The sequence below is a fragment of the Antrostomus carolinensis genome, unplaced genomic scaffold (genome assembly GCF_000700745.2).
Source record: "Antrostomus carolinensis isolate BGI_N321 unplaced genomic scaffold, ASM70074v2 scaffold35697, whole genome shotgun sequence".
In the NCBI taxonomy this organism is placed as follows: domain Eukaryota; kingdom Metazoa; phylum Chordata; class Aves; order Caprimulgiformes; family Caprimulgidae; genus Antrostomus; species Antrostomus carolinensis.
The window spans coordinates 7268-27737 of NW_010327253.1; the positions used below are offsets into that span (position 1 = coordinate 7268).

General features: G+C 51.2%; 1 protein-coding gene across 1 annotated transcript; it reads left to right on the forward strand.

Moving 5' to 3' along the window:
• The first annotated feature begins 2712 nt into the window (after positions 1–2712).
• Positions 2713–17340, forward strand: DBH (dopamine beta-hydroxylase). Its single transcript, XM_010171854.2, is given in 13 exon segments — positions 2713–2729; positions 2731–3085; positions 5379–5525; positions 6960–7217; positions 8638–8814; positions 9260–9362; positions 10902–11068; positions 11788–11931; positions 12010–12048; positions 12963–13022; positions 13672–13799; positions 14532–14691; positions 17206–17340. Coding segments are annotated over 13 exon segments (1890 nt in total).
• Positions 17341–20470: the final 3130 nt, after the last annotated feature.

Below are 20470 nucleotides of genomic sequence, written 5' to 3' on the forward strand. Positions count from 1 at the left end.
GAGATATACATATTTTTTTCTCTTTAAATAAATTCTCACTGCTTATCTGCAAAGTTCAGCTGTTTTCAAGCTGATCTGCCACAAATGCTGTTCTACCACAAATTCCTTCTGTACAGGAAAGCTCAGGAGCTCCACTTGCACACACCAGCAACCTAGGGCTTCATCTCTAATAGATGGAGGCAGAACTCATTAGCTAAGGGCCCCCTCCTGCACCCCGGTGAGGATCAATGCCTTCCTGCCATGCTGTCAGCTCTGCTGCTTTCCCCTTACAATGAGGAAAAAACCAAGAGAGGTGGAGAAGTGGGTGAATCTGTGCTTGGAGGAGGTTAGAAACGGGGCAAGGCAAAAATCTGTTCCCAGGGGCTTTTGTAACACAGCCAGACATCTCCCCAAGCATCCAGGGCTGGAGGATGAGAGACATCCATCTGATGCTTCCAGACAAAGATCTCGGAGCACAGCATGTCCAGGAATGAGCCTCAGGCAACGGAAGGGATGCTGCCTTCTGCTTTGGGAAGATGAGTGGAGCTGCTGATGGGGCAAGAGATGCGCTCGTCAGGGAGAGCTCAGCTCTCCAGCTTTCTCTCTGCTTTGGCCTTTTGCCTGATAAAGCTGAATGAGCGACCAAAACCTCTAACCAGCAGGTCACCCGACAAGGAGAGACGCTCCCGATCAATTGCCGCATTCCTGGATAATGGTTGTGTCTTAGAACAGTAAAACCTCATCGAATTTAACATAGAGCTGCACTCATTGCTGATTCATTAAAACACCCAGGCACTGAGCAAAATCTATTTCCTCTCATTACACAGGCTGGGAAACGTGGATCTGCCCCCATGACATTGCTGCAAGGACCACAAGTGAAACCCAAGACCCAGAGGGGACTGGAGGGGACTCCACACAGAAGGCATCCAAGAGCATCACTCGTCACGTGAACCGGCATTAATAAACCAAGACCACAAACTCCGAGACTAAAGCACAGCAGTGTGTGTGTGTATCAAAGAGCTTGAGGCGGTTCATTATCATTCCAATTAACGTAGAAAAGTTAATAACCAAAAGAGAAAACATCAGACTTTAAACAAATGAGCAGGGGGAGGAGGAGAGACAGAAGTTGTCTTTAAACTGGAGCCAAAGTCCCTGCTGCTACAAAAGCAAAGAAGTAACAAGTATTTAACATCTCCAAAGGTCCAGGCAGGCAGGAATTTTTATGGGAGCCAAACTGGGGTGGGAGAGGACCTGGGCTTGGCATAGGGATCCTTATTTTTGCTTAAAAGCTGTGCTGGGTTTGGAAGGTCCAGAAATAAATCATACAAGGGGAGGAGAGGAAGGGGAGAGGAAGGGGAGAGGAAGATAGCTGATAATGTGCCAGTCACTCTAATTTTCTTCCCCGGTTTTTCTAAGCGTTAACAAGCTAGAGTGACTCTGCTCTGGTTTGGACCCTTTCTGGGGACCCTTTCTGGGTACAAACTATACCTGGCTGCTGGGAGCCTGTGGGGCTGTCTCCAATGCTGGGGTGTGTAGGAAAGACTCCGTGAGATGCCAGGACCCCAGCTCAGCCCTGCCAGGCAGGCTGTACCCTGCTAAAATAAACTCTTGCAGCATTTTCCTGGAGGTGTGATCACAATTAGGTGTAAAACTATTATTAACAGGTTAAAACATGTATGGAGACTGAGATGGGAGAAGAACAGTCATCTCCCACACCATATCTGGCTGAGCTATCAAGCTGGCTTGCTGGAGCAGAAGGAACCATTGCCACCACTCAAAAGGACACCTCGTGCCCTGGAATCCCTTCTCTGGACCTGTTCTGACACCTCTGAGAGCTCCAGCAAACGACACCGCAGTCAGCTTGGAGAGGTTCCTTTTAAACCCAGCAGCGACTAAAGGACCGTGGGGCTCTGGGTCACTTGACTTGGCTCAGCTTTTGGCAGCATCTCATGCAAACGTGTCCCCAGGGAGGCCAGCCTCCAAAAATAAATAAACACAGAAATGGCTCCTCTGGTTTCATGCCATCGGTGAGGTCTCTGAGAGGGAATGTGCAGCCGGACAGGTCCCCATGATGCAGCCCAGACCTCAGCACCACCTGAACAGCACATCACAACAGGGTTGGGGGGAGCAAAGGGGTCCCCAAGGGTGCACTTAGACCAACTGATCTCCAAGCCACTGACCTGTGTTGCTACTAAGAGGAGCAAAAAGAAAACAGGGATTCACAGAGTGATCCCCCAGCCTGCACCCAGCAGAGTGTGGACAGGGAGCAGGACCAGGACTCTGCATCTCTCTGGCAGCTGACCCTGCGATTTGATCCCTCATGGTTTGGCCACCTGTATCCAGTGATCCCAGTCTGGGGGACACAGGGGGCTGTGGCTGGGGTTGCTCCTGGGGCAATCCCAGAGCTTTCACTCTGAAGAGCTGGGGGAGAGGCACCGCAAGCGGGACAGAGCACGTCCACGCAGGGCTCAGCAAGAGCAGCTTGAGATTAAACAGCCCTTTCCAGCCACTGAGGAAGATTTAAGAGCAAATAACATCAGCCCAGTCAAATTCAATTGTTATTGGTAAGGTCCATGTGCAATTAGAGCCAATTAAGGGGAGGCAGCAAATGACAAGTGTTTGGCCAGGAGGTGGTTGGGGCGGGGGGGGCAATACAACAATCCAATTTCCCAACAACCAAATGCAATTAAAGAATATCACTTACCCAGCTTGCCCAGGAGGGCCAGCGCATAAATGGCCAAAGCCAGGCGCAGGTGCCATCCTGCCCAGCATGCAGACCTCCAGCACCAAACCCTGCCCCTGTCCCAGCTTCAAGCTGCGGGAAGTGGCATCCATGTACTTCACCATGATCGCAGTGTGTCTGGTCATCTTAGTGGTGGCCCTGCAGGGCTCGGTGCCCCGTGATTGTCCCTACAAGGTGCCCCTTGATCCCCAGGGAATGCTTGAGCTCTCCTGGAACATCAGCTATCCCGAGCAAGCTGTGCATTTTCAGCTCTTCATCAGGGACCTGAAGTTTGGGCTCCTCTTTGGGATGTCGGACAGGGGCGAGTTCGAGAACGCGGACCTGGCTGTGCTCTGGAGTGACGGACACAATTCCTATTTTGGGGTGAGTCGCTTATGTGTTTGCATGGCTGCTTTGGGGGTTGGCCACCCCATGGGTCAGTCTGGCTTGTGGTTGGGCTGATCCAGGGCATGGCACATGCTGGTGGAAGGGATCCAAAAGGTCTTGAGGATTTCTATCCCAGAGGGAGCCACAGATCAGGTCTATATTATTTGATAGGTTTGGCATAGGATTTTAAACACAAAGAGAAAAGAATAAATCCAGCAGCACATCAGCAAGACTGAGCAGAACCAAAACCTGGATGACTCTGCTGTGCTCAGCTGAAAGAGCTCCAACAAGTAGGTGTACAGACCAGCTCACACTCACACACACACAGGACACGTCAACAAGTTAGAATCATAGAATTGTTTGGTTGGGAAAGACCTTTGAAATCATCAAGCCCAACAGCAGAACTTGGTTCACTTGTGCGCTACTGTCAGTCACATTAAAAATTAACCACAGCTCCCATTAATGACTTTTTGAGAAAGTGCAAAAGTTATCAGCCAGAAATCCTGCTCCTGGCAGCACCAATAACCCACCCGCAGCCGCGTTTGATCACAGAGATCAACAGGACACAGGCAAACACGACCTGACGGCTGCCTGCCAGCAGCGCAGTGCTATCGGAAATTAAACCTGCACATGTATTTGGGTGGTATGTAAACGCCTGGTGGTAGCAGATGAGGGGAGGGCAACTAATTTCTAATTTTGCTGTTTGATTTTGCTCTCCTTTCTTACACAGTCAGTTTGTCCAGGTTCTTGTTTGGTTTGCCTTTCTACCAGGGTTGCAGTTACAGTAATTAACCCTTTTGCACTCCGGCAGTTCCCTATCCCCAGACAATCGCGTTAGGCTCATTGCAATTATGCTTAGCTGCAGAAAGCAATTCACATTTTTCTCTGTGTGGGGCTTTTCAGTAAGTTAAATTTTACCTCTCTGCTTACTTCAAATTAACCATAAAATACATTCTTTCTCAATCAGCCGCAATGTGATCCGCAGTGTAATGAAAGGATGAAAAGGAGAGCTTATTATCTGTACTGTTTTCCTGCTAATTACCAGCCATTCGGGATGTGTGGTGGCTCGAATGCTACAGTATTTCACAGCATCATGTTAAAAAAAACCCCAACATAAAGGATCATTTCTAATCTGCCTTCATGTGCGCGCTGAAAGACAAACAGCACTGAATTAAACACCGGGCAGCATTTGGGTTTTCGGTTCTCTTTCAGTTGGTGCTAAACAGCATCCTGCAAGATTTCTATAAATCTCTCCAACCCTGGTTTTCTCTCTCCCAGCAGCCTTTCTTCTGGATAAGTACGTCAGCTGTTAAAAAGATCCAAATTTGCTTAACCTCCCATGTACTACGAGATTAATTTGCACACCATACTCCTATGAAAACAAATGTCATGCTAGCTTCATGTAGCTGCTTATACTCTCCCCCTCTAAGGACAATATGTTCTCAAAATATGACTCTCTAATTCTGGCTGAAATGATGCCAAGATGCTTTATTCTTTTTCTTCTGTTTTTTTTTCCCCCCAAGATAAAAGAACCGATGCCACTTGTGTATGAACACAGGTGCATCTTAGGTGCTTTTTCCCAGGAAACGAAAGATATCAACGGCAAAAGATCAAGAAAACAACACTGTTCAAATCCAGAGTATTCCAGGACTTTATACTTCAAACCTTCAAATCCTTAAGCAGAGGGGTAACCTACTGCTTTGCTTCTTGATGTGGCTTTGTCACCAACGAGCAGTTTTTGGGAGGCCTTGCTGGGCTGCCAAAACAACCTGGTCACAACAAATGAAGTGTTTTGAAGAGGGGTAGTGATTTCTAGGGCTGACACTACAACCGAGCAAGGGTCTGATCTTAAATTGCAAGCAGATGGTTTGTGGTAAGGGTCTTGAAGAGCACATCACCCACCACCCAGATTGTCTCTCCAGCCAAATCCACCCAAAACACAGACCAATGTAACACCTTCCTGCGACCCTGTGGGCTTTCCTTCCCCCTGCCTCCTTTCCCTCAGTTGCATCTCAACTTGTAAAGGTCTTTCTGCAGAGCATTCATGCTGGGTCACATATTTCACAGGTCTGCCTGTGCTGAGCACTAAGGGTCTCATGACATGGGCAACATTGGCACAGGTGCTGGAGGGTGGCATGGGGCAACCAAAACACAGGCTGCCTCCACCTCTGGGATGCAGAGGGTGAACCAACCAGAGGGTGAACAGAAGGAGGACCTCATGACTCGTGGTCCCACTGGAGGTCACTGCTGTGAGTTCCATAGTCTGAGCAGGGTCCTCTTTCTCCCACAGGATGCCTGGAGCGATGGCAAGGGGCAACTCCACATGGACTCGCAGCAGGACTACCAGCTCCTCAGGGCTTGGAGGGCTCCTGAGGGGCTCTACCTCCTCTTCAGAAGAGCCTTCAGCACCTGTGACCCCAAGGACTACCTTATAGAGGTATGGCATCACCCTCACACTGCTATAGTAATCCCCAGCCCTGTCCCAGCCCTGGGCCAGAGCTCCAAACCCCAACCTGCAGGTTATACCTGACTGGTGTTTTGTTTTGGGGACAGCATCGACTGTTCGCACTGTCTAGAGCAGAAGGGAAGTGTACTACAGATATCAGCCCTGGGACATGAGTAATGTTTAGCACAATCTATTTACAACCCCTTATAAACCTCTATAAAGTGTAGATTTTAGCTTGTTTGCATCATCTGCTCCTGTTGAACATGTGTTAGGTCTACATAAATACCCTCCTGCATCACTCCAGGTTGCAATCTGGAGCCAACTGTTTGGAGTGTTACAAAGAGGTGTTGGTATTGTTCAATGGGAGGCAAAGAGGAAGGTTTTGGCAAGCGCGGGAGCAAAGGGACAGCAAATAAATTTGCTGCGGTATGCTTGTGCATGGTTTGGTGAAGTCTCTCCTGGTCTGCATTCACTGCTCCTCAGCGGGACAGGGCTTGGGGGAAATGTTCCCAGTGGGGATATCAAAAAGCTTGGGGGTATCAGCCATGGACCCTGAGAACAGGCAGAAATCGGCACCAGGCTCACTTCAGACAAAAGCCTTTGGTAGGCAGGATATTTTAAAGCCAATATGGGCACAAGAGCATCCTTGAGCTTTTGTTGTTAGTTTTCAAAGGCTTGTCTTGTGGTGAGCAACATCTACTGTCTGCCAAAACATGGAGAGGCCTGGAGGATAAAAAAAAATAAATCTGTGTGTGAACCAGGAAAAGACTTGCAGGTCTTTATTCTCTGATCCTTTAAGAGAAAATTATTCTCTTCTCCTTTCTTCCTTGTCTCCTGTCCAGAGCTCAATGGGTTCAGCGGCACCTTCCCTGCTTGCAGTAGACTTTCAACAGAACCTCTCTTAGTATCCCTCTAACAGAAGCTGGGAGAAAGGGAGGATTTCAGGGAGAAGTTTTGTTTCTGCTGTTCCTCCCCAGGCTGCTGCCCATGGCCATTGCTGGGGCTGGGCTGCAGGGTGAGATGAGCCCTGAGCTGATGTGGTTGTCCCAGCCAGGAGCTCAAGAGGGATGAAGGGCTCTGATGGAGAAGAGGGATGTTATCCTTATGGGCAGGGGAGAGGTGTGAGGGCAATAGTATTAACTTCTTACCTTTAAAACCGATACCATCTAGGGAAAACTTTTCAGAGTCTCCCAACAGGTAGGGATCCCTCTATGATAATGTCACCCAAAGAAATGCCCTGAAATCTGCAGTCATTCTGGGACAGCACAGCAAAGTGATCTACTGGCGAAGTCAGGGTGGCTTCCTATCTGGGGATGGGTCGAAAGGTCCATTCCTGGATTCATGCCACCAATATTGGTGCTAATAGTCCATGCAGTTCACATTCCTGCATGAAAAACTACCTGATATACTTTGCTCTTGCTTCAGGATGGCACCGTGCACCTTATCTATGGGATCCTAGAGAGTCCAGTCCATTCCCTCCAAGCCATCAACATCTCTGCCATCCACAGGGGACTGCAGAGGGTGCAGCTGCTAAAGCCCAACATCACCATCCCTGAACTGCCCAGTGACATGAAGACCATGGAAATCACGGCCCCTGATGTTGTCATTCCCAGCCAGGAGACAACCTACTGGTGTTACATGGCAGAGCTCCCAGTTGGCTTCCCCAAACATCACATTATCATGGTAAGAGGCAGGAGAAGAGGGTTGCTTTCCCTGATGCAGTTCAGCAATCGTGTTGACTTTCAGCCATTCTGCAAAGTCCACCTCTTCCCTGCCCTTTTACAGGCTTTCAGATCTGTACATCTTCCCCAACATGGTACCAAAACATCTCCCAGAGCCATCCCACCAGCCAGTAGCATACTCATGCCTCCTAAAGAACCCAAAATCAGAAGTTTCTCAGCAGGAGATGGCAGGTTGGTGACTTTCCACCTGGCACATCAAACCAGCACCAGGGCAGGCTCAGAGCAGCTCCTTTGCAGAGCTGTCCCCCTGCAGAAGGCAGAGCTGTGGCCATCAAGGACAGACCCATGGCAGGATTATGGCACACAGTGAAGCCACGAGGAATATATAAACATGGAAAAAAAAGGAACAGGGCTGGTGAGAGCAGGGCAGAGTGAGCCGGGATATGAACTGGCTTCTAAAAGATTAGGCCAACAAAAAAAGGGGTTACAGACATAAATACAAGTTGTGAGCATTGCTCAGAGGCTTGGGTCACCTCCCCCAAATAAGGGGCAGAAACCTGTGGGCAGCTTAGACCTGGGGAGCATCGGGTGCTAATGCTGATCTTACTGCCCAGCACGAGCTTTTGGCAGAGCATCGCCCCGGCAGGCACGGAGGTGGCTCAGCAGATGACCTGGCACACCCAGAGTCAAAACCACACGACGGGGAGAGGGAAAACCTGACACATGAACTGAAGCAAGTGCTTAGTGATTTATAGAGGAGAGGTGGCATTGCAAAGGAAAACTCAGAAGGAGGATTTTCTCTCCAACAGATGGTGTGAAATGAATCATCTGTGTGTAAGTAAAAAGTGCGTAACTCCTGATACCTTCCCGCTGCTGCAGATCATTTCTACAGCTGGCACTTTTAGCCAGAGCTGCTCCTCAGGCTTGTTTGAAGTCCCTCTTTGTACCCCACATCACCCTCCCCATGCCCTGAGCAGCTGTTGGCTAGAAACAAAACCCAATAGCTTCAGGCAGTGCTACCACAACATGGCCAGGACCCTCTTCAGGAATAAGCAATGTCCCCAGCGTCACCTCAGCCCTGCAAAAGTGGCAAAGGACTTGGTCATCACAAAGCAGACCAAGATCTTCTGCTGATCAGGTGCTTCTGTTGCTGGAGAAGGGATGAGATGCTTCTCTATGGGCTCTAGTGGACTCTGGGTTGGTCCAAAAGCCAACCAAGAGCTTTTGGCCCTTGGTGCCTCATGCCCAAAGCAACCTTCCCTCCCCGTCACACAGCAGAAACTGTCTCCCATTCAGTAATGGATAGCAGACATACCTGCCTTAGGCTTCTTGTGGAGCCTGCACAGACAGCAGTACCCAGGGACAAGCTCTCAGCAAATACTCTTAATGTTTCCTCCTCCTCCTTGGACAACGCTTTGCAGTATGAGCCAGTGATCACAGCGGGGAACGAGGCCTTGGTCCACCACATGGAAGTCTTCCAGTGCGCTGCAGAGTTCGACAGCTTCCCCCATTACAACGGGCCCTGCAACTCAAAGATGAAGCCAGAACGGCTCAACTACTGCAGGCATGTGCTTGCAGCATGGGCCATGGGAGCACAGGTGGGTGCAAGATGGGACCTGCTGTCCTGGGTGAAAGCTTTGCTCCCGGGTGCTTTCCTGCTGCCTCCCAACCCTTCCCAATTCCATTTTGGGATTGTCCCATGTGGGCTGCCTCAACCCCGATCTCTGCTGGGATGTGTGTCCAGCCCTGTCTGAGCTCCCCCCAGTCACCTCTGAGTTTCCACCTTACTCAGCCCCACTCCTTGGTGCCTTAGATCAGTGTGATGCCCCTGCTCGGTGGTTATGCCATTGCATGTGCATGTTGACATGTGAGAAACCTTTTGAAGCAAGATCAGCTCACCAAGCACAACCAAGAGCACAAAATCATGTCCTTCAGCCCATGGTGGGGGTCAGGATTATGCCCCGACATTTCGCTTAGGCTTTTCAGCTTTGTCCCCAGGAAAGCCACCCCAACCTTCCTCTAACACCCTCCCTCTGCTTCCAGCCTTTCTACTACCCTGAAGAAGCAGGTCTTGCCTTTGGTGGCCCAGGCTCCTCCAGATATTTGCGCCTGGAGATTCATTACCACAATCCCCTGGTATTTAAAGGTGAGTGGGTGCGTGGTGATGCCCAGTGCCTCCCCAGCAAGGCAGTGGCAGGAGAGCTGGGTAAACACCAGGGACTGCCACCCTGCCAGAGAGGGCTTCATACAGACGAGAACTTGGTCAAAATCCTAGCCCTGTTTGCAACTTTCTAGAGACTCCATGGTCCAGATCTGTGCTAGCAGGAGGAACATATTAAATCCTCACCATGCTGCTGCCTTTCTGGTCTCAGTGAAGTCAGCAGCAGAGGCTGGACCCCATCCTTGTGCATACCCAGCAGTGGGGGAAGGATGCTTGGGGAAGGGAGGCTGGCAGAGCCTGCAGCCCCCCAGGCAGAAAGCTGTCCCTACACATGGTTCCTTGCAGGGCAATGGTCCAAGGCAACACCATTATTTAGCTGGGCTGTCCCACAGTGTCACCCCAGTTTCCATGCAAAGTGGTTGGTCTGAGCTCAGAGCCAAGAGCAACAGCGATGCCAAAGTCACCAGGGAGACAGCACCAACCTGGCTGGGGAAATTTAGATGTTGTTTTAATGCTACTCCTGCTTCAATAACATTGTCAGGAGACACATTTTTTTTTTTTTTTTTTTAAAAAGGATTCCAAACAACCCGTTTTCTTCATTTACATAAAAACAAGTAGCTTCTTGACTACTCAAGTATATTTTTAGGAGACCGGAGCATATGTACTGTAGATCAATCATAGCACATTCGGTGACTCGAGAAGAAACACGTCTATAAATACGGAGCTCGTGTCTTTCATAATTTATCTGCTTTTGTGTGTTAACCAATAGTGTCTCCCCTGTTATTCTGGTCCCTGGGTGGGCTCCAGCCCAGAGACAGGGGGTTCAAAGCCAGCCTGAACCCCTCCTGACCTACTGAACCTCTTCTTTCCCTTTGCTTGTAAAACTGGGTGGCAAATGGGAGCCAGAGTCCAGCTTCGCATCTCAGCAGAGCCCACTGCTGCCTCTGCCTACCCCATGGTCAGCATCTGCCAGGGCACGTCATGGGTACAGGGTCTTCTGCAGCTCCCACCAGCTGTGTGTGGGCACTGGGGAGGGTGTTAAATAGAACAGTCTCAAATGGAAGAGAGACCAGAAGCTTTCCAAATGCAAGGAGTGCTTGCTCCATAGGCATTTCTCCTCCTGCCAGGCCTCCAGTAACAGCATGGCCTTAGTTCTTTGGATGCATCAGTTAAAGAAGATGCAATGAGCCATATGTCTGAGGGAGTTCTCCAAAGCACCCCATAATCTGTCCTTCTGCTTTAAGCTCTACAAAGGTACTTCTTACCTCTCTTGGGACCAAGTCAGCCTCAGGTTGGTGACCTCTCTAGGGGACCACCACATGTCTGGAGCCACTCAATAAAGACTTGCATGAAAATATCTAGGATTTAAAACCAATAAGAACCACACACATGAAGAAAGCTGCAAATGAGAGGCCAGTGTGCCTCTTCACAGTGCAGCACAGCATCATTTTTCACACCTGACCTTGTCCTAGCAGCTGTCACTTCTCCCACGGTGACTTACAGCCTTGTCCTCTTGCCTGCAAGGTCGTCATGACTCCTCGGGGATACGCCTCTACTACACGGCCACCCTGAGACGCTATGATGCTGGCATCATGGAGCTGGGCTTGGTCTACACGCCGGTGATGGCCATTCCCCCGGGCGAGGATGCCTTCATCCTCAAGGGGTACTGCACTGACAAATGCACCCAGCTGGTGAGTACCCGTCCTCTCTGCCCTGGCTTCATCTCAGAGAAGAGAAATTGCAAATGGCTTTTCCAAGGCATCCGTGATACGGCACTGAGCTCCCAGTTCCCAGTTTTAAATTCCCTGAACCCATTACCATGAGGTTGTGCTAGAAAGAAGAATCTGCCGTGTACAACAGAGTGAGCAGCTGGTTGGGATGTGCTGAATCCCCCTCGAAGCAGCTCTCCTGGGGAGCCATCTGCTCTGGCTCCATGAGCTACCATTCCCACAGAACTTAGTGCTGAGCTGGCTGTGCCCCAGCAGTGCTTTCCCTCATGGAGATGGGAAGATTGGCCTCTGCTTCCAAGAAGCCTGCCAAGAGCTTTCTCAAGTATGATTTCAAAATGCCCACCTTCCACTCAGGGAAGTTTTAGTAGATGTTTTTGTAGGGTCTACCCAAAAGGAATCATTTGTGCCACCACTAATGAACACAAGCAAGCAGTGTCCAGCTCAGCTGCTCCTGCTGACATGGGGCACAGCAGCACATGAATTGGATTTGGCAGTGGATTGAACATCTGCCCCTCTGCAGGGACCTCACTTCCACGCTGTCCCAAGGGTACAGCAACCCCCCAAACCCTCTGTGTGAGGGCCAGCACAGGGACAGCCGGTCCTGAGCACACAGCAAGGTGATGCATGGGAGGGGAGAGGGATGGGGTTGGGCACGGAGGCTTGAGCCATCCTTCCCCCAGGCTCTGCCTGCTGCCGGCATCCGCATCTTCGCCTCCCAGCTCCACACTCACCTGGCAGGAAGAAAAGTGGTGACAGTGCTGTCCCGGGATGGGAGAGAGCGGCAGGTCGTGAACGCTGACAGTCACTACAGCCCACACTTCCAGGTACAGGGGTCTGCAGGGGCAGCGGGTGGGATGTCAGCACGGTGTCCTTCTGATACTGTCCCTTTCCTTCCCTCCCAGGAGATCCGCATGCTGAAGGAGGTGGTTGCAGTTTTTCCAGTGAGTGGCTCTAAAAATCATGGTGGCATCTTAAAAAATGCAAGACCTTCCCCTGTCACCCCGACTCCTCTACACCACCTCAGCCCTTCCACAACTGGCAGCCCACACAAGGGCACCCGCTGCCATCTGGGCTCTCCTGGGGGGCTGGAGGAGGATGTGCTCCCCATTGTTCCCAAGTCATATCGGCCACCCCCATGCAGCCGCCCTGAGGACACCAGGGCCCACTTCATATGGCACAAAACCAGCGTGTGAGCAACCAAACCATGCTGGGAGCTAAACTAAGCATCTAATTTAGCTGGGCTTCCTCTAGCAGAGGGGGGTTCCTTGGAGGGGTAAGGGTGAACTGTGCACACGCCAGAGGTGCCCTCTCCCTCCTGGCTTGACAGAAGAGATTCAGCAGCGATTGTGGTGGGAGCGGGGGGTAAAACAGAGGCTGAGCATGTCCTGGGGCTGTTCAGGTGAGGAAGAACCCAGGTGGAAAGTGAAGGGTGCCTACGGGAGCCGTACAGCCCCAGCAGACTGCTCAAAAACCTATTGAAACCATACGCAAGGCTGTGCTCCATGGCATGGACTACAGAGGAGGAGAAAGGCAGTTGGGCCATCAGGTTGGGTACGGGTTTAGCAATTCAAAATGTTGCCTAAGTGCATTTTTTTTTTAGGTGCTTCAGCCTTGCAGAAATTCTTAAAAAGTGAGGAAAGCAGGAAACACCATCCCTGGGACACAGCCCTAGGGAATCTCCCTTGGGGATGGATGTTCAGCAAGTGCTCCTGCAGTGGGGAAACAGGCTGAAGCGGGCTGGCACTGCTACAGAGAGCAGAGATCTGCTATGTTACAAACTCCTTGATCCCCAAATTTGCTGATCGGAGAGGGGAAACTCTGCACACTTACACCTATCTGTGTTCAAACCCTCCAGGGCGATGAACTCATCACCACCTGCACATACAACACGGAGGACCGGAGCCGAGTCACCGTGGTGAGTGCAAGGATGAGCTCACCTTCTTGCATGGGGCTGGTGGGTGTTTGCACCCTAAGGTGGGGGCCACCCACAAAATGGGCACCTGAATGAACCCGGGCTGAATCACAGCCAGGAACCAGAGGGAGGGCAATACAGAAGTGAACCCACAAGGCTCTGTTACCAGCAGCAGGGATGTTAAGGTGCTAATTGAGAAGCAGCATGTGTCACTAATTCCCATCACAAACTGTTCCACCGGGGATTAATTGTAATTAAAGGGAAGTGGTATTTTTTGACAGTGCATGTTATTTTCTTACATAGGCAGTGAAAAGAGAGCCTGTCAGAGGTACCATCAACAGGGACAAAGCTAAATATAGCAGAGGGATTATAGAAAATCTGCATTTTAATGTAAACCACACGATCTAGCCTGAAATTTTGTCCTTTCATAAAGGGTGGATGGGTAGATGAGCAGGGTGCTGCCCATCCCATGGGCACCTGAAGGGGTGCAGATAGACATATATATATATATATATATGTGCACATCTACATGTGTGCAGGTAAAAGTGGGAGCTCCATGCCTTCACAGGCCCTCTGCTCTCCCCGCTGTCTGCACAGCCCCGGCAGGGCAGATCCAGACCCTGTTGTCAGCACCTTTGTGTCTGTGCCACAGGGTGGGTTTGGGATCCTGGAGGAGATGTGTGTCAACTACGTGCACTACTACCCCCAGACACAGCTGGAGCTGTGCAAAAGCGCTGTGGATCCGGGCTACCTACACCGATACTTCAACCTTGTGAACAGGTACAGAGCCCTGCGTGGTGGTACAAAGCAGAGAGGGACCACTGCATAGTCTTTTGCTAGTAATATTGGAAAAAGAAGTTTAAAAAGTGGGGTTTGAGGCCCTGGCTGTGCAGTAGGTGAGCAGGGGCACTCAGGTGGTCCTGCCCTGGCAGCCAAACCCAGGGCTTTAGGGATAGTTGTGTGGTGAGAACCACTGGGAAGGGAGAGCCTTCCCAGGGAGGGACTTCCCTGCAAGAGTGAGTGCATGGGCAAGATGTGCCGTCCTGGTTTTATTAGGACAGAGATAATTTTCTTCTTATTAGTAAATAGTTTTTATCAAAACCTGTGAGTCTCCTCGCCCTTTTCTTTCCAATTCTCTCCCCTATTCCCTGAAGGGGTGGGAGAGTGAGAGACCAGGCTGTGTTTGGCGACAAACCAAAAGGGTGAAACCACCACAAGTGCTTATGTGCAAAACACTTTTTATAACCCAAGGCAGACACCAAGCATCACTGCCAGAGAAGCAAGCTGCAGCTCATTCACCCACACTGAGAGGTGTGAGATGCTCACCTTGCACAGGGTGTCCGACCCATGGGTTGGCCCCAGATCTTCACCCACAGGTGCTGGCTACACTAGGCATTCCCTGCTCCCAGCACTGACTGCGGAGCCATTCCAGGCTGCGTAGGAGTTAGACACATCCAGCACTGAAAGGAGACAGTGTTGCTGTGTTTCAGTGTGGCATTTCTCCTGTCCCAGGTTTAACGACGAGGAGGTCTGCATGTGCCCACAGGTCTCCGTCCCACAGCAGTTTTTCTCCATCCCCTGGAACACATTCAACAGAGATGTGCTGAAATCCCTCTACGGCTTTGCTCCGATCTCAATGCACTGCAACAAATCCTCAGCCATCCAGTTCCCGGTAGGTACAGCTTCACAACCAAAGCTTCACAGCCAGACTCCTAGGCTGTAGGCTGGGCAGAGCTGTGCCATAGGGTGACCCTGGTGAGATAGATGGTTCAGGTCTCTGGTGCTCAGGACACGACTGGTCTCAGGGCAGGGAGCTGGAGCTGCCTGGGGAACCCTGGTGTCAGCAGGACACTGAGCCCAGCACAAACCTGGCACTTGAATCAACACGGCACGAGCCCGCTGTGGATATGTTCGGCCAGATTCAATTAGGAGATGCATTTGCATAAAGTGATTTGGAGGCTGCTCTCACTGAGCATTAAAGCAGGGCTAGCTCCAGAAACAAGGAGAAATGTGAGGTGATTTTTAGGATTTTGGCAAATTACAGCAGGTCCCAGCTGAGCGAGCTCGTTAAGCACAGCATCTGTGCAGTATCCAAAGGTGGCTGTCCAGCAAAACCTGAAGGATAAAGGGTTGTGAGACCTTTAAAGAAAAACCAGGCCCAGCAATGATGATCATGATGATGATGGGGATGAAGATTTATAACCACTGATGGTCCCTATCACTATGAGCTCCCGACACTGTTTATCAGTGTCATAAACTCACACAATACATTATTTCTGGATCCAGCATTATCCACTGCAGAGCCAGGGGATGCCAAGCTGATTGCAGGGAAGACCACAAGTTTTTTGTCCCAGTAAAACCCCTTTATCAAAGTCTACTCTGGAGGGGGCAGAAACCTTTCCAGTTCCCTGGAACTGGAGACCCAGCACCTCTCGGCCATGCAGAGCTCTGCAGCAGGGACAGAAATGATGCAGAAGTTTTGTGCAGCAGCAGAATTATGAATTAAGCCTCTTAATTACAGACCAGAAAACTTTCCTGATTTCAGAGAGGTCTGTGGGGTGGCTGGGAAGAGACCTGAGTGGAGCAGAGCTGATGCCAACACAAAGTGGGTCACAAGCATCGCAGCTGAACTGCCCTTCTTGCTCTGATGGTGTTTTCAGAGCGAGCCCGATTTTAAGACATTGCATTTATTCCACACTGTTTCTGCCAAGAGAAAAGTGCCAGCTTCTAATTAAGCTCATGTTTTTGCAGTTCAGTGATCTCAAACCTGACGAGATTTCTGGAATGACTGAGTGCTGTTAATTATTGAGCAAAATCTCAAGGCAATGCTTGTGAGTGACTGCAGGGACATAGCTGTTTCCAAGTCCCCTGCACCTGCACAGACTTGCAGTGAATTTTCTATAGTCTCTACATTCAGATTTCCACTCAAAAGCACTGAAAACAACAACTATTGAGACAATCCAAATGTCTTTGATCTACCCCAAAAAGCAGGGTGCTGGTGAGGCGCAAGCACAGGGTTTGGGATGTGTTGGCAGGGTAGAGCTCTGAAACAGATGGGCTCAGGGCTGAGCCCTGGGGCAGGCGCATTCCAAACACACTTAACTCTCTTTAGCCATAAGGTTACTGGAAAATAGTTATTTCTGCAGCTGATGCACCCTTGTGATGTTGTCCCCTCTCCAGTCACTCTCCATGTGCCTTAGGGGGGGTCACTCCATCTCTCTCCACCTTTCCCCAGGGTCTTCCTGGTGCTGGTGTAGGCACTGGCCCATTTCACTGGCCCATCCTACAAGGAATTCCATCTGAAAACATCAGTTTGACTTCCATCTTCCTGCGGATGACTCTCCTGCTGATGACTCTCGGTTCTACCTCTCCTCTCCAGACCTCCCTCCTCCTGCTCACGCTGCAGCTCAGCCTCTCTCTGACGTTTCCGCATGAGCACGCAGCCAGCAGCCAAACCACAGCATGGCCAAACCAGAGCTCAGCCCAGGCTCATCCCTGCTTTGCCCTCACAGCCCCTGCCTCCATCTCACCCGGTCCAGGTTAGGACCAACAAGTCACCTCTGAGCTAGATCCTGCCTACTGGGCTCAGCCCTTGGCACTGACTCTGGCAGACTGCTCCTTGCAGGCAGCATCCTCAGGACAAGATGCTCCCATGCGTGCGTGGAGCTGGGGTTTTGCCCTGGCCATGGTCACCTTGAGCCCTGATGGCTGTGACAGCCCTTCCCCAGCTTCTTCCCCGCAGCTCCTCATGTGAGATGCTGTGTCCCTCCTGTTTTGCAGCAGCTGCACACAAACATCCAAGCTGGCATCTTGCAAATATCACCTCCAACCAACCTTCCCACCATACCTGGTAGAGAGCAGTTCAGGGCTGGGCTGAGAACATAGTGGGTCGGTGGGACACTCTGGTTGCAGTTCTCTCCATCTGTTTTGGTGGGTAACACTTTTTGGGGTGGAAATTCCCTAATTTTGGTAGGCTTGTGCAATGTGGTCCAACCACAGATGTCTGACATTGTGTAGGTGCTTCTGCAATACAAATCATTAGTAACATCTCATAAGAAAACATCCTGGTTTAGGCTAAAAACACTCCAAATATTAAAGATCATTTAAATTTTATAAGTAGGGGGAAACACGGAGTCTCCAAGTACCTGAAACCCTGATGGTCTCACGGTGCTGAACTCTCTTGCAGGGCAAGTGGGAGAAGCAGCCGCTTCCCACCATCACCGAGAGGCTGCAGGAGCCCATCCCTCGCTGCCCACCCACCCCAGGACCTCAGCCTGCCACCCCTGTCCCCCTCAACTTGGCTGAGCTCAGGAGGGACTGACCCCATGCTCTTCCATCACGACGGGAAGTGCCTCCAGGCAGGATCATCCACAGGGAACATCATCCCGTCGCTCTCCAGGCATCCCTGCCCACACAGAGATGCCAGCCGGTGCCCTGGCTCCTGTCTCTGGAGGGGATTAGGGCTCACGAGTTAAGAGTTCAGAAAGTACTCTGGAGATAGAAAGCACTATATTTAGTGCGTTATTAGCAACCCCGGCTCTGAGTAATACTGCTTTCCGCCCCCAGAATAATAACACGGAGGTTTGCTATTGTGCCAAACCCAGCGAAGCCCCGGGGAGGGTGAGAAGCCTGTTTTCCTGCAGGAAAACTGAGGCACAGAGAAAAAACCTGCGTGGGAGCAGCACACAGGCCTTCCCAGTGCCCCACGGTCCTGTCTAGCCTGGGGAGGCTCCGTGGGTGCTCGGTGGGGAAGGGGGGAGGGAGGGATGCTGTGACTCCCACCCAGCGCTCGCCTCCCCGCTGCAGGGAACTGCGGCTCCCCACTGCGCCCCTCCTCCAACTCCCCCGCGCTGGGGATTATTCGTCTTGACGCCACCAGATGCCAATGGCCGGGAACAAATGATACCTCTGTGATAGGGTTTAGAAAGGGAGAGGGATGGTGGGGAGGAACACGGCATGGGGGGGAGACAAACCTTTTGGCAGGAAAAGTTGCTCCATTAAATATGTAAATGTGAAAAAAAAAAGAAACAAAAAAAAAAAAAAAAGGAAAAAATTGCTTTTTGCTGTTGAGCTCCAAAGGGAAAATCCTTGGGAAGAGCAGAGGAAAGGCTGGTGGTGCTGCAGAAGATCCCATCCATCCCAGCCAGGCGCCTGCCCCTCACTGCCCTGGGGTGGGTGCAAGCCAGGGCAAGGTGGCAGCTTAAAACCGCCCTCCCAGCCACCGTGGGTTTAAGGGAAAATCTCAGGTCACTATGGATTAGAAAAGCCTTTTTGAAGCAAAACATTGTCTTTGCAGCAGATCCCTGGCTCAGCGGGGAGGCAGCGTGCTCAGTCCCTCATTTATCCCCAGGACAAACGGACAGGACCGCAGCCACCTGCTCTTCTGCCCCCCGCCTGGGCAGAATCAGGGAGTGCAAACACCTCCTATTCAGAGAAAAAATCAGCCCAATCTTGGTTTTTAATCTTTCCAGTAAAACCAAAGCATCTGAGAGTTCAAACTCTTGCCCATGGCGCTTGTTGCATCAGGCTCAGGAATGAAATCAGCTCGAAAGCGGGTATAAACCAAGCAAACCTAGTCAAGGGAAATAAAGTGAAAAGCATGCAGTGTGATCATTGCTTCAGGCATGTGAAAGCTTCAGCAGAGATCAGGCCCTCACTGCATCACAGAAGATGGAGTCCAGTAAGGGGATCAGAGCCAGGGATTGGTTATGGGGATGGGCAGGGAGCAGCCATCCCTTCCCCTGAGCAGCAAGGGGTTCAAGGGCTGTGTGCAGGAGATGGAAAACCTTCCCTGATGCCTCCGAGACCGGCTCAGCACTCAGCCTCTGCCTGCATCTCCCTCTCCATCGGGAGCCACCGAGGAGGTGACCTTCAGGAAGATGCCAGCAGAGCAGATGGGACCAAGGGCAGCCCTGGTGTCAGTGCCTCGGTAGTGGAGGCCCCATCCCTGGAGATATTGAAGGTCAGGCTCGATGGGGCTCTGAGCAACCTGCTCTAGTGAAGATGTCCCTGCTCACTGCAGGGGGGTTGGACTAGATGGCCTTTGAGGGTCCCTTCCAACCCAATACATTCTATGATTAAGCATCAAGGGCTGCATGGCACCACTGTTTTCCTCCTGTCAAACCCAGGGACTGGTGTGGGTTGGGGCACCAACACATTCCCATTACCACAGCTAAAAACTGTGACTTGCCTTTACTCCTGCCCTCCCACAAATGTACAGGGTCATGGTTCAGGTCTGGGGATGATCAACCCTCCCCACCAGCCGCACAGCAATCGCACACTGAGACAACACTTGAGCATCACAAACAAAATCGAAACAGGCACTGCAGGCTTCTCACCCCAGGCTCGATTTTTTAAAGGGCCTTAGGTGCCAGTTACCACTGAAGGCAACAGACATTGGTGCTTAAAATCCCTCTGAACATTGGAGCCACAAGGAAGCATTTTGCCAGAGCAGGACCTGAAGCTCTGGCTGTGAATGGGGCAAGACAGGATGAAGGAACGAACCTGTGCTTACAGAGATGGGATGAACGTGCCTGGAAACCCCCTGGGTAAAGCTAACCATTTCACGGCGTAGAAGAACCCTGCACCGGGCAGAGCATCCACAGCATGAGCCCTGGGCCCCCTGCCCCTTCCCTCCATGGCCCCCATGGGTGCTCCTACCCCAGCACTGGGTCCCCAGGGCATAGCCAGGACAAGGTGACACCCATCACAGCAGGGACAGATGCAGCAAGGGACCAGAGAGACAGCAGGTTTGGAGGCTACAGCTGTATTAACAGCAGAGTTAGTTTAAAAAATTCATTTCCAGACAGCATGAAACTACATTCTGGGGGAAAGGGTTTCCAGCAAAGTCAAAAATTGAAACCACTTCATTTGCAATCGAGCGAAACACTTTTCAGGCCAATTAACCCGTGGAAAAGAATTATTGCTGTAGTGGTACTGTTCATTTAGAAAACATAGGAACAAAATCTCTGCACTTTTTGGACTCTCTTCCTCCTCTTCCCCTCTAATTTGACCCAAATTCACTTGATGAGTTCACTGCAGACATTTGCCCAGCTCTCCCAGCAGATCCCGGAGCCAGCTGGGGCACCAGGAGCTGAATTCATCCAGCAGCTCCTAATGGCATCGTCCCTCTCCCCATCCCGGTGTCTGCAGCACCCGCTCGCCAGCCCCGCACTCTCAGTAAAAGCCCTTCACTCGCTTGTTGTCCGGGTCGAACGGGGACTTGGTGTGTGCTTGGGCAGGGTAGGTCACTCCCATCCGCTCCAGTTCGTAGTTCACAAAATCCAGAGAGACCTGCAAGGCAGAGCCAGGGCAAAACCCCTGTTAGGTGGGACATCAGTTCCCTGTCAGCATCCCACCTCCATCACTGGGCTCTCCCTGCACGCTGGGCAAGGAAAGGGGGGGGAAAGGGGGGAACAGTGGAAAAAGGAGAGAGGGGAGAGGGGAGAGGG